This window comes from Rhinocladiella mackenziei (genome assembly GCF_000835555.1).
Source record: "Rhinocladiella mackenziei CBS 650.93 unplaced genomic scaffold supercont1.1, whole genome shotgun sequence".
Taxonomy (NCBI): domain Eukaryota; kingdom Fungi; phylum Ascomycota; class Eurotiomycetes; order Chaetothyriales; family Herpotrichiellaceae; genus Rhinocladiella; species Rhinocladiella mackenziei.
The window spans coordinates 877,557-901,843 of record NW_013550604.1 but is presented as its reverse complement, the minus strand read 5'-3'; the positions used below and the strand labels follow the sequence as shown (position 1 = coordinate 901,843).

At 51.0% G+C, this 24,287-nt stretch overlaps 10 protein-coding genes across 10 annotated transcripts; 7 read left to right on the top strand and 3 right to left on the bottom strand.

Moving 5' to 3' along the window:
- Positions 1-606: 606 nt before the first annotated feature.
- Z518_00321 (uncharacterized protein) lies at positions 607-2,059 on the top strand (the record flags this gene model as incomplete). The annotated part of the gene is made up of 2 exons (XM_013420924.1): positions 607-1,753; positions 1,845-2,059. The coding sequence occupies 2 exons, from the start codon at positions 607-609 to the stop codon at positions 2,057-2,059; spliced, it is 1,362 nt and encodes a 453-aa protein (XP_013276378.1).
- A 1,070-nt stretch (positions 2,060-3,129) lies between these two features.
- Positions 3,130-4,203, bottom strand: Z518_00320 (uncharacterized protein; the record flags this gene model as incomplete). The annotated part of the gene is made up of 4 exons (XM_013420923.1): positions 3,130-3,449; positions 3,507-3,779; positions 3,839-3,932; positions 3,997-4,203. 4 exons carry the CDS (start codon positions 4,201-4,203, stop codon positions 3,130-3,132), a joined length of 894 nt encoding a protein of 297 aa, XP_013276377.1.
- A 1,033-nt stretch (positions 4,204-5,236) lies between these two features.
- Positions 5,237-6,598, top strand: Z518_00319 (uncharacterized protein; the record flags this gene model as incomplete). The annotated part of the gene is made up of 1 exon (XM_013420922.1): positions 5,237-6,598. One exon carries the CDS (start codon positions 5,237-5,239, stop codon positions 6,596-6,598), a length of 1,362 nt encoding a protein of 453 aa, XP_013276376.1.
- A 328-nt stretch (positions 6,599-6,926) lies between these two features.
- Positions 6,927-8,883, bottom strand: Z518_00318 (uncharacterized protein; the record flags this gene model as incomplete). Its single annotated transcript, XM_013420921.1, has 5 exons — positions 6,927-7,757; positions 7,828-8,139; positions 8,195-8,335; positions 8,390-8,657; positions 8,726-8,883. 5 exons carry the CDS (start codon positions 8,881-8,883, stop codon positions 6,927-6,929), a joined length of 1,710 nt encoding a protein of 569 aa, XP_013276375.1.
- Positions 8,884-9,381: 498 nt separating this feature from the next.
- Z518_00317 (uncharacterized protein) lies at positions 9,382-11,027 on the top strand (the record flags this gene model as incomplete). The annotated part of the gene is made up of 3 exons (XM_013420920.1): positions 9,382-9,408; positions 9,474-9,653; positions 9,714-11,027. 3 exons carry the CDS (start codon positions 9,382-9,384, stop codon positions 11,025-11,027), a joined length of 1,521 nt encoding a protein of 506 aa, XP_013276374.1.
- A 1,163-nt stretch (positions 11,028-12,190) lies between these two features.
- On the top strand, positions 12,191-13,791 carry Z518_00316 (uncharacterized protein; the record flags this gene model as incomplete). The annotated part of the gene is made up of 4 exons (XM_013420919.1): positions 12,191-12,427; positions 12,488-12,790; positions 12,847-13,167; positions 13,225-13,791. 4 exons carry the CDS (start codon positions 12,191-12,193, stop codon positions 13,789-13,791), a joined length of 1,428 nt encoding a protein of 475 aa, XP_013276373.1.
- A 387-nt stretch (positions 13,792-14,178) lies between these two features.
- Positions 14,179-15,967, top strand: Z518_00315 (uncharacterized protein; the record flags this gene model as incomplete). The annotated part of the gene is made up of 6 exons (XM_013420918.1): positions 14,179-14,368; positions 14,422-14,571; positions 14,664-14,774; positions 14,837-15,244; positions 15,304-15,674; positions 15,740-15,967. 6 exons carry the CDS (start codon positions 14,179-14,181, stop codon positions 15,965-15,967), a joined length of 1,458 nt encoding a protein of 485 aa, XP_013276372.1.
- Positions 15,968-16,807: 840 nt separating this feature from the next.
- On the top strand, positions 16,808-18,419 carry Z518_00314 (uncharacterized protein; the record flags this gene model as incomplete). The annotated part of the gene is made up of 4 exons (XM_013420917.1): positions 16,808-17,188; positions 17,239-17,649; positions 17,705-18,106; positions 18,195-18,419. 4 exons carry the CDS (start codon positions 16,808-16,810, stop codon positions 18,417-18,419), a joined length of 1,419 nt encoding a protein of 472 aa, XP_013276371.1.
- A 1,547-nt stretch (positions 18,420-19,966) lies between these two features.
- On the top strand, positions 19,967-20,161 carry Z518_00313 (uncharacterized protein; the record flags this gene model as incomplete). The annotated part of the gene is made up of 1 exon (XM_013420916.1): positions 19,967-20,161. One exon carries the CDS (start codon positions 19,967-19,969, stop codon positions 20,159-20,161), a length of 195 nt encoding a protein of 64 aa, XP_013276370.1.
- A 1,676-nt stretch (positions 20,162-21,837) lies between these two features.
- Z518_00312 (uncharacterized protein) lies at positions 21,838-22,386 on the bottom strand (the record flags this gene model as incomplete). Its single annotated transcript, XM_013420915.1, has 1 exon — positions 21,838-22,386. One exon carries the CDS (start codon positions 22,384-22,386, stop codon positions 21,838-21,840), a length of 549 nt encoding a protein of 182 aa, XP_013276369.1.
- Between the last annotated feature and the right edge of the window lie 1,901 nt (positions 22,387-24,287).

The window sequence follows — 24,287 nt, the reverse complement described above, 5'->3', positions numbered from 1 at the left end:
CTCGTATTGTCCAACATCATCGCCGCTCTCTCCTTGGCGCAGGTGTTAGTGGCTAGAACCCCCCTGCTAAGCGTATGCACAAGAAAGCCACTCCCCATTTACCCGAACTGATCAGACCCACTCCCCTGCGATGCCAGGGGCTTTCAGAAACGCAATCAATAGCGCACAAGGGCCCATGTCGACCTTGCCCAAATCTCTCAGATATCAAGTACCTGATCATCATGACCTTGATCCCCGCTGCTAGCATAATTTAACCGAACGCTATCAACAATCTGGTAATAGGTGGGGAAAAGAGTGATATGATGCATTATGATCGATTACGGATCGTCCAGCGTCACTGCGATTTTTTCTGCTAGCGATCCATTCGGACTCTCAATTCCCCTTTAACACGAAACGAGTAGTTCACGAGTCTTGTGTCGGTGATTTGCACATCCTCATCACATGCCAGGGTTTACGTGCTTACAGCCTGACGTGACCTCGCGTCGTCTTTTTTTTGGGACCTTCGCCCTGTGTTAACAAGGCGGCCGCTGCCGACGACGGAATTTTCACGACCTGAATCTATTACCACCTTCGTCGTTTACGGTCTGCAGGACATCAACAGCAAAGATGCCTCTCCCAGCCATACCTGACGAGGTCAAACAAGTCTTCGGAAAGTACAAAACTTTCAAAGCGTTCATACCAACCCAATATGAGCAGGAATATCTCTACGGGGTCCGCGGCGTCTTGTTGATTGAGACCTTTCTGTGGATGTTCCTGCAGACTTTCGTACCCGTCGCCGTCGCAGGCAGTCAAGACACCAATGGCAGACTGTATCAGCGAATACTGCGGAAGACGCTGTCGGTGCTCTTCTGGAACGAAAACTTGCTCTACGGTTCCATCATCTTCCTGTCCGCTCGCTCCATCGCCATCCCTTTCCTCAAGAAGCCGTGCAAAGAGCAAATCGCCAGATCCGTCATGACCCGTGGGATTACCTTGTGGTTCCCCGTGGCGGTCGCCCTCGCCATCGTCAAATTGGCCTTCACCGGCATGGGCCTTCACTACATCTACGAATTCAAAGAAAGCACCCGAAACCATTCCATGGCCGTCCCTTATGGGTTACCCAACGCTTTCGCCTACTTTAACTCCGTCTTCAACCTATTCTGGACGACTCGCAACTTCAACGTCCAAGCCGGAAGCACTGCCTTCCCGACGCAAACCTTGTGGATCGTCAACGCCATCTACTCGCAAAGCTACACCGTCTATATGACCATGGTCATCATCCCTTACACACGCTCCAAATGGCGGGTCCAAGGTGCCATTTGCTTCATTCTCGCGGCGTGGTGGGTCCAATCGTGGGCCTGGTTCACCATCTCTGGTCTCCTCATCTGTGACATGGTCATGAACATGAACTTTAAAGCCAAAGCGCAAGCTGGCATTCCCTTGGTCTTGCCATTGGGAGCATTCAGAAAATCTGATGGTTGCCCGAGAAGAATCCCCGTCTGGATCCCCGCGGCCTTGTGTATCACGGGGGGATTGCTCATGCAATTCCTGTGGACGGCATGGAGGCCCGACCTTTTGAACAAGGAGTACTTTGCCCACAGCAACATATACTATACCGCTGGGCTGAACTACGACTACGAAGAGCATCACACACAAGCCAGAGCCGATAACTATTTGTACCTCGTGGGCTTCTTCCTGCTCCTTGAGACGTACCACGTCGTACAACGAATTTTCAACAACCCCTTCCTGAAATTCCTCGGCAAGCGATCGTTGAGTAAGTCAATTCGGAGATCTCCTGCCCAATATCTTCCTGTCCTTTGCTCTCCTTTTTCTTATCCGCCAACTAATCAACTCCACCGCCACAGGTTACTTCCTCATCCAACCCATCATCATCTATACCGTTGGAATCAAGACGTTTTCCCAACTCCGCTCCCAACACGTCAATTTCGGAGGATCGTGCACGGTCACCCTCATCACCTGTCTCGTCATCATTGTCCCCCTCGCAGAGCTTTTCTACCGATGCGTGGAGATTCCCAGTAAAGTAGGAGCACACAAATTTTATGATTTCATTACCTCTTGAAGAGGGGGTGGCCGTGGAAGAGGAAAAATGACTGCAGATGGCGGAGAACATCGAGGACACCATATACTATTTACTACATTCCTGCCGTTGAATAGTAGACATCCCTTCCTACCACTTTTTGGATCGAGTCCGAGGGCCAGCAAGGGGCGATGGGAGAGTGCGAACTCGGCACTTTGAAGGGGGGATACCATAGAATATGTACATTTCTAGAACATTCATCCTATAGATATATTATATTATCCTCTACGTAGACAGAGATCGACACGGGCGAGATGGGAAATATCAGCCACTTCGAATTCGAGTATGTGACGAGTCCTGAATTAACTACAAGTAAAGTACACCCGTCCGTCATTGAACTAGCGTGTTACTTTGATCTTCTCCTATACTCGAAATCTGCCACACAATTTGTCTAATGTGGACATCTTGGACACACATCTTTTGAGGTTTAGTTGGGCGGTTTCACTACGATGCGGAGGTTCATGAAAAATACACTGGAGATGCGATGATCTCGATAGCGGCTTCGACGATGCGAGGCAGAGATTCTTGCAACTACAAGCGCAATTGCTGGTCCAGAGATCCTTCCAGAAGACAGAAAATATACTCCGACAACAAACAGACAAGACGTTTCCAAAGCAACATGCCACCAAGATAAAGCATCTTATAAAATTCACTTTTGAAAAGACATCCCGCAGCAATGAAAGATCCGCGCGGTTGCGAGAGCTGGAGTGCAATGCGTTGAAACTCTGTGGAGGACAACAGCTGACGGGATAAGCCCATATCGAACATCGACCTTCGAAGCGGAAAAGTGACGAAGGTACGTACCTCTCTCTCTATCCGTCCTTCTATGACTAAGGATACACAGTGTCCAGTGGACAACAAGAAGAGGGCAATGGAATGCATCCGCCAACTAAAACGTTTGTTAATCTACCGATTTGTGAGCAGGACTCACTCGGAGTAACTAGGTCCACAACGAATCGTACCAGCTCTGCCGTCTTCGAGTTATGGTAACTATAATCATCTCTCTATTCGAGCAACACTTATTTTGTGATAGACCAAACCCAGAACTGCGGTCACCAGCAGGAGGTGAAAACGCCCGCCTTGATGAGTTGGGCCAGACTACCCACCGACTTCTCCCCCTTTACCTCCTCGCTCTGGATCTGTACTCTCCGCTCCTGCACGAAATTCTGACACAGCAATCTCAACTGCTGCACCGTGCGAATCTGATTATACGCCGTACGCGGTAGGAGGACCTTGGCCACGCGCTCGCCGAGGATCAAGTACGCCATAGCGAGATTGCGTACCTGCGGGGTGAGTGAAGTAAGTTCCTCATACAGTCGCACGATCTTGTCCTCGGAGTGTTCAAGGGAGTTGAAGTCGCGGCCGAGCCCAGCTACGCCGATGATGTCAAGGGTTGCTTTGGGGGCCTAGTATTCGATGTCGGTGACACCTGTGGGTGGCTTAGAGTCGCCGATCAGGCGCTGTTGGTTGAAGACCTGTTTGTCGATGGCGTGGGTCATCTGCACGGCCTTGGTCCAAAACAAGGGGTAAAGTTCTTTGATCTGGCGAAAGGCGAAGCTAGGCAGACTATGTTTGGGCTGAAGTTTATGCTGTGCTCCCTCGGCAACGACAAGTCCATCGCCAATGACCGACCTTAGAAACGCTCGTCCCTTTTCGGTCTTGGGAAAATCGTATGACTGGGTGACCAGGACCTCGGCGAAGGCTTTGTGCTGGTCAATAGAACTTGGTCGGCGTTGAAGACTCCCTTTAACCGGATAAGACCATCGTTAGGGATTTCCTTTGTGAACTTGTCATATACCGAGCCTCGGGGCATGCAGAATTGAGCCATGACATGGCCCAAGATCGGGTGGGCGCCCTGTTATCGTGAGAAGCGTTATATGACCCAAAAGTCGGAAGGAACGCTTAGATCCATGTCTTACCGGTGCAAGTGGGAGATCCCGAAGCGCACTGACAAAGTTTGGATAGATGAAAAGGATGTAGATTAGCCATATCACGGAGTCCAAGACTGCGAAAGCGAAAAGGGCTCCGGAGAGGCCATAGCTTGGAGCATATTGAGGAGCAAACGAGACAAGTGCAAATGATTGCACGGCACTCGCCAAGAGTAACAATACCGGTGTGGGAATCATGGCGAAAGATGTTATGGAAGGTTCCAAGAAAGTGCTCATGTGGCCATGATGGATGAAATATATCAATGGTTTCAAGCGAGTCACTAGCTGAGTATATTCAAGGTTTTGGGTGCAAAAGAGCTGGATACCTTTTGCTGTCCCTTTAGCTCGCTGACCAGCAATACGAAATACGGGCCACAAAATTCGTACTGTACAATGTGGGCCAGGTCTCGGTTAGAAAAGAGAAAGATGTGATTTGTCCCCTTGTGGAAAGTGTTGCATATAGCCGTTCATGTTTGAATATGAGAAACCCATCCTTCTGGGGCAAAGGTGGTAGGGTGTGATAAGACGGGCGGGACAATTGTTCATGGACGCCGTTTCAACTTACCTCATGGAGCTCATTGCGCATCCCTTGTAGGGCTTTTCACTGATCGTACTTCGTTCACTCCATAGACACTACCTGCAGTCACATGATTGCAACGAAACAAACACCCTCGGTATATACGAAGATGGCGGCGAGTTATTCCTCCGGCAGGATCTGAGTTGGTATGCCAGTACCACCAGCCTGCGATTTTTGAGGTTCTTGCTCAGGAGCGCTAACGAACGATGGAGCTTGAATCGAGGTGCTCGCACAGCAGATGGTTCGTATGGTACGACTTCGGCCACTGGAGGTTCCTGACTGGAAGGTGATTGGATCGAGTGAAGCCTAGAAACCGAGGGCAAGGTCGTGGCCTCGCGAAGTCTTCCAGGAAGGGCAAAGCGGCAGAAAGTGATCCAAGGCACTGATCCCGTCGTCTCTCATTCGCAGATTGATATGTTGGAAGAGGTACTCGTACAGTAGACCGCGAAGGAGCGTTGAGATACCTGGGGTATCGTCGCAGTTGGTTGGCAGTCAAACGCAGCAAATGAAAATCTACGCGAATCAATGACGCGCCGACTGCGTCTCCAACCCCAAAAAATTCATCTTTTTGCGCAGGACTTGCACAGCGTCCGCGTGCTTTAATCAACACCCACCCTCTTTCCTTCCCTGAACCCAAGTCGCCCCTCCATTTCAATGAGAGGCCCCGAAGTGCGACTTCTCCTCGCACATCATGGACACGCTTCATTAAACCCAAGGCTCACAATATATTTAATCCGGCCACCGAGATTGACTCTGCGATCGTCATTCAAGTTGCCGACGACATGTGGTCTTATCGGCCATACCCAGCGAGCCCTTGCCTCGACGAGTACTACCACAAGTATTGGGTCTCGAACACCCTCCTCCCCAGCATCCTCCTCTTCAGCTGACTTAACCTCCTCCACCCGAACATCATCCTTCCAAGACCTCCAAAGCCAGCACGATGAAAAACACCCTACCACCGCCAACTCCTCTTATCCTCTCATCTTCCTGACAAAGAAGTTCGTCCCTACGCACCCCATCTTCTGGTCAGATGGCCTCGAAAGCACACTGCCTGCAAAACTCACGACACCCGAACCTCTTCGGAAGGAGGATTTTCCCAACCAGCAAATCCCGTTTGGAAACCAGGCGAAGTATTACTTCGAGCTGGGGAAATCCTATGCGGGCTTCTACAAAACGGGCTTGGTGAACGTGTGGCGGAATTACAAGGAGTTGCAGACAATCCGGCAACGGGTAGGCAGGACACGGGGACTGGAAGATGTGGTCAAATACGGTCTACCCCAGGGCGCAAAGTCAGTACCCGTCCTGACAAGAACCGACTACCAACTAGCTCTACGAACTCAGCACGATCTAGGAAAACTGATCCCCTTCGGCATCATATTCATCATCTGTGGCGAATTCACACCCATGGTGATCGTTGGCATCGGCTCCGCCGTCGTGCCGTATACATGTCGTATTCCGAAACAAGAAGAGAAGGACCTTTTCCGCCCCGTGCGGATACAAGACAGGTATAGGACCCTACTGGACAACCTAAAATCCCAAGGCGCGGCGGCTCAAAAATGGCAATTCGAATTTCTCGAGGCCTGGTGGCTGCGCTTGAATCCGTTCTCTAAACCCTTTCCCGTGCTTGGATATCTATGGCACAGGTTCATCTCGGGTCCCCGGCTGCGAAAACACTGCGAACAGGTCCTCTGCGACACAATCTTGATCGTGCGAGAAGGCGGGTTTGATAAACTGAGCCCGCGCGAGGTCTTTTTGTGGAGTCTCAAACAGGGTTTGCCAATCCTGACCCATTATGTGGAACGGTTGCGCCTACAGGGGGATACCGTCGATCCTGATTCGCCTAAGTTAAAGAGGATATTGCTTCCCTCGGTGGAAGCTGAGGCGGAGCGTATCCTCAGGGTCGATTGGAGACAGGTTCGACCGGAGGATCACTGGCTAGCTGTGTTCAGCCCTGGTCTATTGCCTCAAGTAAAGCACGGAGTGTTTTGGGGCTTGAAAAACAAGCCAGAGATATAGCGACAGGATCATTGGAGGTACTCACCTCCTGCGCCACGAGAAGGTGCCTCCTAAGCAGGGTCCGATGGTGCAGGTACGCGTCGAAGCAGGAGCAATTGTATCAGCATGTATATTTATTCTACATACAAAATTGGCCTGGCAACGAATATGCGGTTGGTGTCCTTGAAGTATACCCAATCTCCAACGCCTGAAATACAGGGAATACCCAAGAATGAAAGAATGACATGGTTTTACAAGCATGAATCTTTCCGGGGCTCTATATCGTAGTACAACGCCGTATTCCTCCAGCTTAACAAGTAGTCCAGGCTATGAGTCAGTGCTATCAACATCACGCGCCAAAGGATCCTTCGATGAACGACCCATGCGGTCCCATTCCGTACACCTGAGGCATATCCGCCCGAGCAATCTCCTCAAACGTCTTCCCATCAAGCGCAATCAAGATACTGTGCGTCCCTTGCTTGTTGACCACGATAGTCAAGACCACGCCGTCGTCTTCCTCGGTCGCCCCGGGGCGGCCCACAAAGATGGGCTCACAGGGACAGCTCTCGCCATCGGTGGGCTGCCACCGCTTGAACAAGCCCGTCGACCAGTCCGACTTGGCCAGGCTGCCAAAGAACGCCGCCTGCACCACTTTGAGTCCGTTGCCCAGTCGTCCGATGGGCACTTCCGTGCCTGGTGCGGCGCCGCCGTTGCCGGCCGTGAAGTACACGTATCGGTAGCCGGGCTTCATGGACACATCTTTTGCGATGCGCGGCAGCTCGGCGGCGACGCCTGGGATTGCGGCTGCGACGGTGACTCGGCCTGGTGTCTTTGGGTTGGCGGCTTGGGCCTTGATGTTTGCGAGCTCGTACCGTATCAGAGTCCCGTCCTGGAACGGCCGTGCCGGGTCTACGATGTTGCTGAGATTGTACTCTCGGTAGGGAACGTAGGTCCCCTCGTAGCTGCACAGATCGACGTGGATGTTGACTTCGTTCGTCTTGGGGTCGACGTAGTCGTACGCGTTGACCGAGTGGAAAAACATGAAGCCGTTGCCGTTGTATGTCGCGACAAGTTCGCCCGAAAACTTGTCCAGCACGAAGAATTGAGTCGGCGAGTCCGGCTCGTATTCGATCATGTGCATGAGCTGTTTGGTCATGTCACTGACATCCATGTGCAGAGGCTGCGCCAGATGTTATGTTAGCTGCATATACTCCGAGAAACCATCTACAGCGAAGAGAGTCAAGACTCACATTTCGAATAAAGACGACATACTTGTCCGTCATGGCGAGCGAGTGAATATAGCAAGGAGGACAGGGCAGCGCCGTCTTCCACAGGACCTTGACCGGATTGGACCGGATGTTCATGCCAAAGACGTACATGACGCCTTCATGCGAGATGAGATAGTTGTACGTCGTGCCGCGGGCGCGGTCTTTGGGAGGGTGTGCGCAGATGCCGTACCCGGACAGCTGGTCATCGATGTGCCCGTAGTTGAGCATGCGCTTTGGCATCAGCGTCTTTGCATCGCAGACTTGAAGCATATTGAAGTCCGTATGCACGAGTACCTTTGAAGAAATGTGTCAGCGATCGTTCCGTTGTAGGGGCCTGATGGCGATTTACCTCTTCAGTCTCTGGGTTCTCGGCCGCCCGCCCAGTCGAGTAAGGGTTTTGGTCTGGCGGGAGGTGCATTCCCCGTCGAGGCACCACGTTGACGTTGACTTCGTCAGGCCCGACGTGGCCTTGTGGGAAATACATTGATTGCTGGGGAACATGTTAACGGAAAATTCTGACATCGGCAAGGCTATTGAAACCTACCAGGCTTCCAAGCAGAGCAGAGCACGGATCCTGGGCATCCTTGAGCGGCGTGTTCGCATTCACGCCAAACATGACTGTCTCGACATATCCGTTCTTCTTGGCCCGGCGAACGACGCCCTCCGCGGTGTGGCGGCTCATGTAGTAAACCGAGCCCTTGTGCATGCGGAACTTGTGCAGAATGGCCAGACCGTCGAAAAAATGCTGCAGCACGGCATTGGGCTTGGATCCATCCTCGGACAAGGGGATGGTAAATCTTCCTGCTCCGATTCTGTAGCATGTCGCGTCAGCAACGCTTTTGGGAAACCTTCTAGAAGCTCAAGAGATCAAAATACCTACCTTACGAACGATCCATCCAGCCAATCGGGCCAGGTACCTTTTGTCCAGCACTTCACCTCTTGCGGCGTATCTGGTACATCCCGAAAGTATGGCGGAACGTACTTGAGATTGTCCTCGGTGATGAAGTAGTTGTTGTAGCAAGTCTTTTCTTCCGCCATGGTTCGTGGCTCGTGACTCGTGACTCGTGACTCGTTGCTTATTTGGCGGAATGGGAAAGGGAGAAAAGCCGAAAGCTATATACCGTTACTGGGAATGAAGCCATTCCGCTCATCTCATCTCCAGCTTTGTCGAAAACCCCACAATACACTTTCTCTCAAAACCTTTCAAAACCTTCTGCTGCTATACGTGCGTATGACAGCAACTGCCATGAGTAAAAGCCGTGCGGTGATTCGTAAACTTCCGACACCGTTGAAACCCTCCCCTGAATTCCTCCGGGCCTATAGGAGTGTGGTATCCCGAATGCCGATATACCCGTCATGCCCAAAGCCACCAAACCACCTGGGCAGACGTGATGCGTCCGCTAGCCTGGTCTGGACCCCAGATCAAGTCAAGAAAATGATAAAAGGGAGATTGGTACCCCGGATTTTCCCACAATCACGCCACATAGCTCCTCTCTTGGTGCGGGTGACTTGCCGTCTAAGAAAAATTTTTGAACAATGGCAGACAGCTCCTGGAATTCTCAGGTATGAGCATCATCTTTCCCAGATCCAAACAGGCCGAATCCGGTGTAACTGACGACACGATTTAGCAATGGCCTTTTTGGTGGCGAGCCATCATCCTGCTCAATGTCAGCTTCTACAATCTCTTGGGAAACGCCTATGCTGCGGGAGTGCCGCCTCTGTTCCAGCTTATCATTGAAGACTTCCACGTTTCCCAGGAGGCTGCGTCGCAGTTGTCGACGTACGTCCTGTTGGCATTGGGACTTTCTGTGAGTGAAGAGCCTTATGGCACTTTGGACGGTTTGAGGTTGACTGACCGACTCTTACAGAACATCTTTGCACTTCCTCTCTCAGCTCTCATCGGAAAGAGATACACAGTCGTTTTCTCCCTGGCCGTATTTCTGGCTTCATGTATCTGGTCTGGCGAGGCTGGGTCATACGGATCCCTGAAGGCGTCCCGCATCGTCGGAGGCTTGGGCGGTGGATTAATCGAAGCCTTGGGCCCGCGGATTGTCGTCGAGACATTCCCTGAACGCCAACTGGCTAGCGCCATGGTCGTTTACGTGGGCTTCCTTGCAGCTGGATCTGCTGTTGGCCCTATCGTTGCCGGTGCCGTCGCTCAAGACCTGGGAAACTGGAGATGGTACATGCGCATTCTGTCGATTGCCATCTTCTGCAACTTGCTCGGGGCGATCCTGATGCTCCCGGAGACAACTCACGAAATCCAACCGAACGACGAGCATATCCGACCGAACAAGGATAGCGAGACTCCGGGAGGAGAGCCTCACGACGATAAAGAACAAAACGACCAAAGGATCGAGTCGGTGCCTGGCGTTGGCAAGGAGACTGTCTCGTACTTCAGAAGCCATTCACTCAGAAAAGAGTACATCGACAAATCCTTCTCTACACAGTTCGTGAGCCTCAACTGGAGAACGGCTATGCTTCTCTTCATTCAGCCCGCCGAGCTCTTCCTGGCACCTCAGGTTCTCCTCGCCATTCTTGTCTTTGGGCTGACCATCGGTTGGACCGTGGTGACTTCCATTCTCACTGCGAGCGTTTATGCGGCACCACCTCTCCTCTGGAGTGCGCTGTCAGTTGGCCTTCTCAGCATAGCACCTCTGGTGGGTATCATCATTGGTTTGCCAATTGGCGGCGCATTCGCAGATATCCTGTCTGGCATCGCTCGGAGGCGATCCGGCGGAGAGCATAATCCTGCAACTCGTCTCCCCGTTGCTATTTTGGGGGCCCTTGTTAGCCCAGCTGGCTGTCTGTTGATCGGATACGGCTTGAAAGATCCAGCAAGTGAATGGTTCCGCGTCTGTGCCGGGTGGTGCATGCTCTCAGTTGGACTGACGGGCTCTGCGAACGTTTTGCTCACTTATGCTGTTGACTGCCTGCCAACCCGAGCTGGGCACATTGGCGTGTTGATCAATTTGACCAAGAACTGTCTTGGGTTTGGTGTTTCCTACGCGTCCATCACCTGGATGCAGACTGCGGGTCCCGTCAGTCAGATGGCTACGATGGCGGGTATTCTCTGGGGAGCATACCTCCTGGTGATTCCCATGGGACTTTTCAGCAAGACCCTCATGAAAAAGACTTCGTGGTTGGAGGCCAGGACTCTGCCTGTTGGTCCTGTACACTGATTTGGTATATCACGTTGACGTCCGTGAATGTGCTTTGGTTCATCGATGGCGAAACCATCACTCCTATATTGGCAAGCTATGAAGTAGCAGTCTAGACTAGGGATGAGATGTGTAAAGCTGGCAGGTAACAGCTGTGATCTTTCACCAAATTATCAGAATCTCCCTTTCTCAGCCAGCTGATCGATTAAACTCCTTCGATTGGCTGGAAAGATTAGTGTACTGCACAAAAGTATAGGCGTGTCACACTTCTTTTACACAAACACCTTGACTGCAGTGCAACACGGTTGGAAAGCGTCGACCACATGCGACACAGACAGGGCCGTTCTTGGAACAAAAAGGTAGCGCTTCTCTGAGCCGGTCCGCGTTCACGGCGACAAAGAATTGAAACGTCCACCTTGGGCGCGGCATGCTCATGGGACTCTCGAAACGAAATTCCGCGATATTGTCACTTCCCTTGATCATTCATGTACTTTGGATTCGATACTCGAGACAAGTAGAGTTGCCACAATGAGCAGCCCTTCTAGAAAGTGTACCGAATGACTCGCACGGTGCCGTGCAATCAAGCAAAAAGGCCTCTGCTTAGTCGCTCTTCCTTTCCAGAAAATCCAATGACACTCTTTGCCCATGATTCTTGGGAGGTTTTGGCGGCATCTCCGACGAGACATACAGAAAGCAGACGGGTAACTGGATCAAGAGCTCTAGGAAATCGTTGGTAAGAGGTTCGCATCACATGCTTACGGTTCTGTTTCCCCAGCAAGAACAAGCATCAAGCTTCTGCACGTTCTTGGCGCCCGGATGATGCACTCGGAAGACGCGCGGCTTGAAACAACAGAATGTTTGCCATGTGAAATTGATTGTACTCCAGATCAGACAACTCAGGCATGAACGATGTTTTCCTGTCCAATGAAAATCTCCGGGTTTCTATCGGCTTGAAAAGTCTGGCTGGAGATCTTGGGATTAACTTTTCCTCAGAATCAACCCCCCTATATCCCCGGCCATCTACTCCAGGAAACTGAGCTCCGCCCCACAAGATGCGGGTATTTTAAAAGTACCGTCCACTAAGTCTGACATATAGCACTCTTCGTGATAGGCTGGCTTCACATGGCCAAAGGGGAACGCCGATTTTGTTACACCCATCTGTCCTTTGTTCACAACTATTGAAAATGCACTCGAAGAAAATACCATTGATAATACACGGAGAAGATGTGTTTGTCTCCGAAGCTGATGGCGGGATTCTTTTCACACCCAATCCAGATATCCCGGACTCGAATCACTGGAAAGCCCAAGGGGGAACACCAGATCTCTGTCGAGAAGCAGTAGAGTCATGCTCCAAAGCTTTTGAGGGATGGAGGAAGACTGCTCCGACGGAAAGACGACGATTTTTTAACCGCCTCGCGCAGGTAAATCGATCTCCATGGTAATTCTAGTTCTACCGGACTCCTTATTAATACTCTCTTTAGCTCCTTCGCGTTCGACGGCAGGAGCTTCACTCCACGATCAAAGAAGAACTTCAGTGTTCTGACACGTGGGCGTCTATCAACGTTGAAGACTCCATTGCACTCGCCGAGCAAATCGCGGGGTTGTGCACCTCAGGGATTCTGTCAAGCACAGTTCCAGAAGTCAGAGCTCCTGGAGCGCATGGTGTGGTCTTCAAAGAGCCTTTGGGTGTTGTTCTTGCCATAGCGCCATGGAACGCCCCGGCCATTCTGGGGTTGCGCTCAGTCGCAGCAGCTGTTGCAGCTGGGAATTGCGCCGTTTTCAAGGTATGAATTAAAGTATTCTTTCTTTGGGCGTTCACAATGCTGACGGTGAGGGCTAGGGATCCGAACTGAGTCCTCGGACACACTATTTCATCGCGAAGTTGTTCAAAGATGCCGAACTCCCTCCCGGCGTCGTAAACTTCCTGGTTCACCGGCCTCAAGATGCAGTCGAAATATTTGAGACTTTAATCTCCCATCCGGCCATTCGGAAGTGTAACTTCACCGGGTCGACCAGAGTAGGCCGGTATGTCGCAATGCGCGCAGCTCACTACCTGAAGCCTGTGTTATTAGAGCTTGGTGGCAAGAATTTTGCCATTGTTCTCAATGATGCTGATCTCGAATCTGCTGCCCAGATGATTTTGGAGGGCGCCTTCCTCAATGTGAGTAAGGACCCATGTCTAAAGGTGATCGCCAACTGCTTACCAATTTTTCCCCAGACCGGACAAATCTGTATGTCCACGGATATCGTGCTCACAACAGAGGAATCGTATCCCAAGCTTTGTGCGGCCCTTGAGAAGGCGTACACATCCCTACACACCCATGCTACTCAAGTCATCAGCATTAAAAGTGAGGAGAGAATCCAGCTGCTCTTGAAGGATGCGGAGAGCAAAGGAGCAAGTCTCTTCCCGCAATTATCACATAACGGCGGTGGTTTGGAGCCGACTATCATCAAAGACTTGAAGCGAGAAATGGCCTTCTGGGAAGAAGAATCTTTCGGGCCTCTGGTGGGAATTGCAAAGGTCAAGGACGTTGACGAAGCGGTAGAGACCGTGAACCAGTGCAACTATGGCTTGTCAGCTGCTATCTTCACACAGAGCAATCTCAAAATGATGGACCTTGGCCGTAGACTGAACTGCGGAGCTGTCCACATCAATGGGCCTACGGTCCATGACGAGGCTACGCTCCCGCATGGAGGATTTCGAGAAAGTGGCTGGGGAAGATTTGGCGGGCATTGGGCATTCGAAGAATTTCTTCAGACCAAGACTGTGATTGTTAATGCATGACGATAACTCATGTGAGAATGCGGAATTGTTCCAAGCCGCCTCATTTCACTCCGGAATCCTGTGATCTATTCCATACTGGAGAAACGTCTGACAGTCTGTTACCCATGATGTGACCAAATTTCACCCCTCGAAGAGGCTCTCTTGCTGAATGTAGAATGAGATTCCTATGAGGACGTCTCGATACGAAGACCATCGCAGCTGCCACCTAATCTGTCTCGTTTACCCCGGGGAAGGACACGGCATAGTGCAACCCGATTGGCTCATCGTCTAGACCTTCTTTGGCACAGTGCAATCATCATTATTTTAGTTCACATTCAATATAAACAATGTGCATAGTGCCAACATGCCATCAATCATGACTTGCAATCCGTCCAAAGACACGTCATTATGGCTCCAGGACACTTTCGTGACCACCTGCCCGACTTATCGCTTCCAAGATTCACCTCTATGACCAGACGGGATGCTCACGAATATGCCGCAGTATTCCAGGAAACCGGAAACCCGCCGTGGATCTTTTCGCTGTATCAAGAATGGCTCGACCTGGCCAAGGAGCCTTTTAAGGGGATCACGAGTGACGGTAAGGATTGGAAGCACAGCAATTCGGGCGCGATCGATTGACGGGTTTTACAGGCACGGTTTCCCCCGCTGGACATCAACTGGCGGATGAGGGGATTCCCATAGAATCGATAGTAGGAGCGGCCACATCTCTTCTCGAGAAACTATCAGATCAGCAACGAGATGCTGTATCTTTTCACATCGATGCTCCAGAATGGCGCACTTGTATGTAGGCCCTTCCCCATCTCAATATTTCCCCAAGATATGCAGCCTCTTGGCTCTCAGAATGCAAAACCTCTGGCTAAGCATCAAAATAGGGTCGAATCCGGAGTTTTTGCTGAGCGACAAAGGCATCCGCTTAGACGAGGTATCGTCCGAAATCAGGGATTGTGTACTTCAGATTCTAGAGGTTACCCTGTCACCCGAAGGTAAAAACAGAAACTAGAAATTCCAACCCCATCGATGCCACCCGGTAACCAATATGCGATAGGCTATGCGAAGGCGTTAGGTGCTATGAGAATGAACCACTTCCTGGGCCATTTAGTCCAAGCACCTGCCGTCACGAATGAACATTCGTACAATTTCGCCTTTTTCGGATCGCCATCGACCAGCGCACCGTGGAGCTTCACATTTTACGGACATCATCTCTGTTTGAACATATTCCTCTACAAGACTCAAATCGTGGTGGCTCCGTGGTTCACAGGCGCCGAGCCTAACGTCATCGACGACGGTCCGCATGAGGGAACGAGGATCTTGTTCAATGAAGATGCCTTGGGATTGCAGCTCATGCAGAGTCTACCGCCCAGCCAACAAGCTCAGGCACAGACGTACAAACTCCTTCGTGATCCTCAGATGCCGTACGGCCGCTGGAATCACGACGACCAACGCCATCTTTGTGGTGCGTACCGAGACAATCGCATCGTCCCGTACGAAGGAGTGCTCGTGTCGGAGATGCAGCCAAGTCGGCCGCTCCCAACATGTACCAGTTTTATGACGACGCCATCAATCTGATCGCGTCCATCGATCCCACCATACCCATCTACATCTCTGACGGCTGGAATCTGAATGAGGCAATTCCTTACTGTCGTCAGAGAAACAGTGTGCAGTCTCTAACAAAAAATCCCGTCGTCATCGACACACATAAATACTTTACCTTCGGGGAAAAGCACAGATCGAAATCCGTTCAAGAAATCATCCAAGAGGTTCAGTCCGTCCAACTTTCCGAACTTGACCACGCGACAGGTAACGTGTGTTCGACAATGGATCCACCGCTGTCGGCGTCTTCATTGGCGAATTCTCCGTCGCATTGGACAGGAGCACGTGGTCCCGTACGACAAACTCATCGGACGCGTCGAACAGGCAAAATCTCACGCGGCAATTTGGCCACGCGCAGTTGGAACTGTACATCAACAAGACGATCGGCTGCACGTTCTGGAGTTACAAGTTTGACTGGGAAGGGCATAAGCCAGGACGGAGAGGCATGGTTCACACGGGAGGAGGGGACTGGGGGTTCCGAGTGCAAGTAGACAATGGGACGATCTTCCCGCCAAGGGCGATGGCGATGACAAGGGGTGCGGTGCAGACCCGTGTACAGATGGCCTGGAAAGAGAGGCAAGGTTAGGAGGGACAAGGCTGTCAGGGAGCATACAAGCTACTGGGACCAGATCTCGCCTGTTGAGAAATTCAAACATGATCTGTTTGAACATGGTTGGGATTTGGGATGGGCCGACGCCGAAGCGTTCTTCTCGAGCCGGCTCAATGGGAGCATACCGGTGACGGGATTCAATCGAGGGGGAGACCAGGATTGGCTTGGGGGAGACATCATCGGTGCAGCAGATCTTTGGGTACTGAAGAGGATGAGGGAGAACAATGTGGTTGGGAATGGGAGCAAGGCTTCCGGAAGGGTTTGGCAGATTTTAAGCAGGGAGTCGGAGTTTAACTAGCGGGGTAGTCATACTGTATCAGGAGGGATCCACATAGAAACCAACGAGCCATAAAGACTGCCACTATTCAAACTTGCTAAAGGTCGTGTGGTTCTGGCGTATTATTCGGAGCGGCGTCGTAACTCTTGGCCAGGCCTGTTCTTAGCTACACGAGCCCAATCAGGGTGTGATGGCACGGGCAGAATAGACGCTAGTTTAGGGCCGGTTTAGGTCTGGTGCAGGCAATCTTAAGCCACCGAGATGAGCTTACCCATACCCTAGTTCCCTAAGCCACGGCTCCATGCTCCACTCAGGACAGGAATTTTTCAGCAGGTCACTTCTTTCTTGTCAACCAACATCCTCACAATCCTCATCGGCAAGGGTGTGCCAACTTGTTGGGGGGCATGTGGAAAACCGACTTGTTCAATCCTTCACTGCTGACCCTCGCCCTTCATTTAGTACTCGATGCTGAACGTTGTTCGCCAGTCGTCGCCCACATTCCTTTCTTTCCAGCCACTGCTTCATCAGTTCATTGAACCATGCATTTTATTAATGCTTGCTCTGTCATCTTCAGTTCACTTCTCGCTACTGGCTCCCGGGCCTGGTTGCCTGGTGAGCACCACCAAATTCTTTCTCAAGACGGTGTCAATCTGTTCAGCCGCGGTAGCCTTCACCAGGCAGGACTGTTGACGAAAAGATACCTCCCCAACAACTACGGAAACGACAAGAACTCCATCCGCGGGATTAATCTGGGGTCCCTTTTCATTATCGAGAACTGGTTAGCCAACGACGTCTTCGCTAGCTGGGGGTGCAATTCGACTTCAGAATTTGACTGCGTCTCGTCTTTGCATGACCAAGACAAAGCGAACCGCCTCTTTCAAAATCACTGGCGGTCATGGATCACTGAAGAAGATTTTCGAGTACGTGGCTTATTCCAATAGTGTTGTCGACATCGTTAACGTTATGATAGCAAATGGTATCGTACGGCTTGAATACGGTCCGGATCCCGGTCGGCTATTGGTTTCTCGAAAGTATAGTTGATGATAAAAGCGAGCACTTTGCCCAAGGAGGAGAACCGTACCTCGATCGAGTTGTCGGCTGGGCCAAAGATGCCGGTCTCTACGTAATTATCAGCCTACATGGAGCCCCCGGCGCTCAAGTAACCGACCCATTTACTGGTCAGCTGAACTCAGATCCCGGGTTTTACCACGAGTATAACTACGATCGGGCTTATCGTTGGCTAGAGTGGATAACGGACAAGATCCACACCAATCCCGCATATTCGACTGTCGGTATGTTGGAGTTGGTCAATGAACCCGAACGCATCAAGAGCACCGCCAAATACCCCGACGCATGGGCGAATTCGCACAGTATGCGGCAGGTAAGCTCCTGTCTCATAGTCGCTAAAGGAGGCTCGCTTCTAATTTTTCTCCTAGACATATTACCCAACAGCGTGGTCCAGAATTCGAGCCAAAGAGTCCACTCTTAATGTGACTTCCGACGCACAACTGTCCATTATGATGATGGATGAAAAATGGGGATCAGGCGATCCGAATCAATATTTGCCTCGTAATCCCCACCTTGCCGCTTACGATGACCATGCTTATATCAAGTACGCCGGCGTGGCCGAGAACAAAGATGCCTATCTTCAATTCTCCTGCAACTACAGCAGATCCGGTGACAGCAACCCAATCGTGGTCGGAGAGTGGTCGCTCTCGGTTGCGACCAATATCGAGTCGACCGGGAACTGGGATCCGACTAGGGACGAGAACAAGGACTTTTACCGCAAATACTGGGCCTCCCAGGTCATGTCTTATGAGACTGCTGCGCAAGGCTGGGTAAGTCGAATCATCTTGATCTTCCCTCGTCGGAAGATCCGCGAACTTATCTCCTGTTATGGATTCCTCCTTTCTAACTTTATCACAGGTCTTCTGGACGTGGAAAACGACAGGAACGCTCAACGACCCGCGTTGGGATTATCAGAAGGCCGTTGCTGCCGGGATCATCGACACAAATATCGATAACGCATATAGCCTGGACATTTGCAGGAAGGAAAATGAGGACAGCGGCTCGAGCAGCAGGAATGGAGCTTCGATCATGTTGACATTTGTCACAGCTATTATTTTAGTGATCTCGTTTTGCATTCATTGACCCACGATCAGCTAATGACGATACACCTCTTCGCCAGATGGTGTGGACTTTGTTTGTGGTGATATCCGAAAATGCGCTGAACATGAATCGGAAGCCGTTTCCACGATCCTTGGAACGCTTCTTGTCTCTCCTGCGGAGTTGCCTCCATAGTCTGGCCGCTCTTGGAGACACCAAAACCCCCAACTGATGACCAGACATTCTCCCAGAGGCTGTCGTAACTGGAATTGATCTGTTCTCGATATTCGGGGGAGACTGGACATGGTCCGCTAGGCACTGAGTATTGGGGATGGCACTGGAATGACTTTAGTTGAGCAACGATCGGGCCGATAGCAGTCATCACATGGATACCGTCGAACTATTGCCAATGATGCCAACTTTCCTGCCCTCTAGTTTGATCGAATCATCTCACTTCGCGATATGTACCACTTGGCTCGCGAAAGAGTCCAAACTAGGGAGATCTAGGTACATTCAAGCCCATGTTCGAGAGATGGAAAGTCGTATAAATTCCTCCCACTCTAGCACCGACGACGGGCGCGTCTGTGTCAATCTCCTTTGCCATAATAAAGCACCAAACTTGTTCGGATATCGGCACAAGCAGACAAGTTGGGAAAAGAAATAAGTTTCCCTGTTACCCAGACCTTTGGTAGAAAAAGCCGAAGGCAAGACCTGGACACGTCTCTTTTTCAATTTTCGAGGTAATTGATCTTAATGTATGACCAGTTTAGCGCTTGTTTTGTGGCTTCGGCTCCGATCGTCTTCGTCATCCGATGTTGAGAGGGCTATGAGTCAACATCTGTTTTGACCTGTCTGGATTCTGGCGAGGCCAACATTTGCGCAATACTCAGTATGCTAAGACTTGTACTCAGATCCCGGTTGAGTACTTGGCAAAGAAATCAAAGTTCGACATCAACTCTCCTGATTTCCGAGACGAAAACTGGAACCGACGACGGGACCGAATTTTGTATCGACACCACCATTGCTGTAACGCAGCACGCGCTCATTGTACCCAATATAATACCTCGACGAGGATATTGGTGTCCTTCAATGTGACTCGCTGAATACGAAGTAACAGCTGGGCATATTGCGGCAATGAATGTGAGACATACAGAATGACACGATCTCGTTGGATGAGTTTTGCATGAGATAGCGGAGGCCACACTCATACTCCCCGCTCGCTCATCCGCCGTCATGGTATACAGTCTCTTCGGCACGGTTCCGAGGAGCCAGCAAATCTGCCTCAACTCGCCTCTCTTGAGATGTTCTCAGTGATCTGCCTCGCGGTCGAGACTCGCAAGCGAGACATAATGACGAATCCCCATGGGCGAATGGAGACTTCCTCATGGGGATTTTGAGGAGCTACGGTTGGTCGAGGGTGGAGGAGGCAAACGGTCCGCAAGTGGGCGGAGCTAGCCCTGGAATATCAACCCCCATCAAGGCGGTGATCAGAATGCATATATCTGCGTCAATTGTCGCTTCCTCCATAGGTCTCACTTTGGTGATTGTTTTCTGTACCCTCAAATCGGTAATTGTACAAAGCGTTCTAGAAAATGGCCTTCGATACCAAAGATCAATGGACCTGGAAGCAGTTCGCTATCTGTTTCATGATTTGCCTTGGGCAAGTGGCTTTTGGCTATCCTGCGTCGATCATCGGAGTCACTCTCACTAAGCCTTCATTCTTGACATACATGAATCTACTCGACGCCGAGGGAAATTTCACGGATGAGTCCAATGCCTTGATTTGAGCTATGTCGGGAGTGTTCCAGGTATAGGCAGCCAAGAGGAGATGCAATCAAAATTGTCTCTGACCGGATAACAGGCTGGCGGATGCTTCGGAATTCTTGCTGTGTCATATATCATGGACAAATGGGGCCGGAAGTTGGGAGTCTTGTTCGTTTCAGGCGTGGGTTTAGTGGCCGGCGTTATCGTGTGCGCTTCGCAAGGCGTTGTGATGTTTCTTGTGTTCCGCTTCTTCGCAGGAGTTGCTTCATGGGGCGCTCTTACAATTAGTGAGCATTCGGTCCTTCGCAAATCTGCATATCCACTAATTTTCATAGCACCTGTATTCTCCTCAGAGCTTGCTCCTCCGGTGATGAGGGGTTTTTTCGCCGGTATGAACGGTGTCTCGGTAGGAATCAGCTATAGCTTTGCCACCTACGTTAATAATCATGGGCTTTGCTGGATGTCTGATAACTCTTGCTACCGAGTCCGCTCTTGTAGCCACTTATGCATCTCGCATGCCGGACATCAATTTCAACACGACTGCGATTCGTGCAGCCGTTGCCATGCTGTTAGTTCCAAGGGTTTTACCGTTGTTTTGGATCAAGATGTTCTGACAGTCGTATAGCTATATATTCCAGGTGTTCTATGGAATGGGCATTGATGTTACACTGTGGCCCTATTGCCACCCTCTTTGGCGATCAGGACGAGGACACTGCGAAAAAGCAAGAAGTACCCACTCACCGCGAACTCGTGGAGCTCACAATGTGAGCTTCAAGTGTTTTGCAACACTCTCGTGCGGACCCGTACATTTAGATGTCTCAACTCAAGACACGTTTTCGTACTTTTGGACACGTCCAACACATGCTACGACATCAATCTAATTGTATGCCGGCAAGCGAGCACAAAGCCTCTACAACCACGGAAGCTAGCTCCTCGGATTCCGCGTGGTCTACCAAGGTCGGCCGCCCGTCGTTGCTGACTCTATGCGCCCCGACACGGGCCCGGCCTCGAAAACGACCTGATTTAATGGTGTATCGCCGACATTGTTGGCTTGGTTCACACCTTCCCAGAAGTGTGAAATGAGGAGAGGCACCACCTCTGGGTTACAGTAACGCGCTGCTTTGTGGAGGATGTTGTATCTACCAGAGTCCTGGTGCCGAAGGTGAGCATCTATGCCGTCTTTGTCCTAGCAGGCAACGAAGAATCTCGACATGGTTGTACCGGACCGCTTCGTCAATAGAATGGTGATAACCTGGGCGGTTGCAGTCTCGTCGTGGGTCTCGCAGGAGTTCGTTCCTCATGGCTAGGCTGTGAGCAGCCTCTTCAAAGGGTCTCTTGACAATTGGGAGACAACTAAAGCTAACGGCCACACACGAGTTCATTGCCCCACTCTTCCTGGACCAATACATCAAAGATGTCGAAGCCCATTCTCTCGAGTCTCTGTCTGAATCTGCTTACACCTTGATGATTTGACGAAAGAAGTCCAAAGTTCGAACCTGTGACCCGACCCGAAGGTCTCGGAAGAGGATCCATAGTCGGGAGATATCGCCGTAGCAAATGATCTGCTGAATGGCTTGCTTGACCGAATCAATCAGAAATTCCTTGCCACCGAGGTCATGGTCTTACGGGAGCTTTTTCAGTGCGATCTCGGGCCCGTAGTAGATCTGCTTGGTCTCTTGCTGGTTCTCGAGAGCTGGATTCACCACAGAGTCTCGTTGCTGGTCATCATCGCTGGAGTCGCCCAACAATCCGAACCGGGCAACTCCTCGAGCCTTTGGGCTGTTTCTCGTTCTTTCGAAAATAGGCCGTTCCGATTGAATTCATCCAAAAGGAGGTATTTGACGCATATGCGTGGAAGAGCTGCTTCCACTTTGGACTGTCGCTGCTGGATGCGTCGTTTGTCGGCCTTTGACGCTTCGGCGATATTTTGCAACTGTGCCCAATTTGAAGGAAAATCTCGCAGGATCAGCTCTTTCAACGATTGATGCACGAGTCTCACCTGATTTCTCTTGACGTCCTCAAAGTCAACCTGAGATAAGAAAGGCTGCAACAGGCTCAAGGCTCTTTTTTCGCCCACATAGTCTTTTACCTCCTCTATGGTCCGCATTTCCGCCTCAGGATCGTCCAGGGCCAGAGCCCAACCCAATTCGAGTATACTTAGGGGTCTTTGAGCGACAGCTAGAATCTCTAGTGCACTTGTGGCGAGTTGCTCATTGTCAGGGTCGCCTCCAGTTAGGTGACTTGGCATATAGTTGAGAAAGCGCTGCTGGAGATGGAATATCCGCTAAGAAAGTCTTCATTGGGCCGATAGCTTTTATCTTCCGCTTCTGGATGAGTTCAATCGTAATTTGACCCAAATGGCGCTTCCCTGTGCCAATTCGGAAAGCCTCTCTGTCACAAGCGACTGAATGGCCGGAGAAAATTCCCTGAGACACCTTTTGACAGTGTGTCCGACGATGATTGCATCGCGTTCTCGAGTGGAGAACTAGTGAATTTGGGGCGTTCCTCGTAGAAGATCTACGATCCCTTCCTGAGGCCGAGACGAGAAGAATACTTTCAATCTCGGCGTCTTTTGGGAGAGACTGTGGAGCAGGGTAACAAGCTCAGTCTGTGACTCACTGTCGCACTCGTCCAGGCCATCAATGACGACAAAGAGTTCTCTGTTCAGGTGGACATCCTGGATGGTTCCGACAGCTCCTTCGATTACCACGGGTTGGTTCTGAAGAAGGTGACGCCACCGGTCGCGGAGTTAACGACGAGAGAGATAGAGGAAGGAGGCTCTAGTTGATCATTGGCATCCCAGTCACAATTCTTGTTGGTAGAGGCTCAATCCTCGCATGGGCAAGAACAATGGCGGGGGACTCTCCTTTGACGCCGCCAGCGCCGTCCTGAAACGGTTGACGTCTGTAGGATGAGCTAGGAAGAGAGTACACCATTCGAGGCAAGTTGGATTGGCTCGGCTCGATGGGCGATCGGCACTGGGAAGGTACGTGTATCCACATTCGAGCAGTATTTCTCGGGTGACCTTGACCCTGACGACCTTTTGGTTGGAAGGCATCCGCCCCTTATGAAGAATGGGAACTCCTTCCCTCTTGAAACGCTCTGACTTCATCGTAATCAACTACCCCCTTCATCACGGGTCCACAGATTTCGCGGGCTACATAATTGTGACCCCAGTCCCCTTGTATCGATCCAGTCGTCTGATCTTCAAGTGGGCCCAACTGACAGCATAAATGCCTCAATATCTAGCTTGCATGCGCGTGAGGCAACGGCCGCGCGATGCACAGAGCTATAAGTCAATCCGACATGTGTACCGCACAAACTCTGGAGAACGGCGCTGGCATCCTGGATACTTTACATGCGAAATCTGCCGCTAAGATCTAATTCTTCCCCATCTAGAAGTTACAGGGGCATGAGGAATTGGGGTTTGCTACGCATGAGCTTGAACTATAGTGGCTCATATCGTAGCGCGGATGGAGAAGCAGATGTACCTTTTCGAACAGGATTTGCTCCGTTCCTGGAAAGAACATTCACAACGTACATCAGAGAAGGACGAGGCTTTCATCCAGAGGATCGACAACCCTGGACCTATACCTCTCGTCTCTGCCTACCTTCTAGCGAGAATCCAAAAGCAACAGACAAGCGAGCTGGCGCAGATCATCGATAGATTTCGGCTCTAAGAAGATAGTTCCACGAAATCTATTCCTTGGGAAGGGAGCACCCCACTAGAAGATGCCATTCTCCTGCATTTCCAACGGTCGCTCTTGATCTAGCCGCTTCGATCACCCCATCCTGTGTACTGTACTACATGTTTGACGGGGCAAGAAAAGAAGTAAAATGTACTCTTCCTGCGCCGCCACCAGGGGTGGGCCGGGGATGAGCGTTACACAATGTCCATGCTTCTTCAATCTCGACTTAGGAGCAGGCAGCTAAATGGTGCCACAGTGGTATCATGGACAATCAAGGTGAGGTAAGTATCGGCTCCCATCCTTTGATAGCTATTGAACATGGCGGCACCTGAGAATGTGACAAATTCCACTCTGACGCCCCTCGTTTTTAGGTCTGCACATCAACGGGCCGCATATACGTCCACGAGAGCATATATAATGAATTCCTGCAGCTGTTCCTAAAGATTACAAAGGAGAAGCC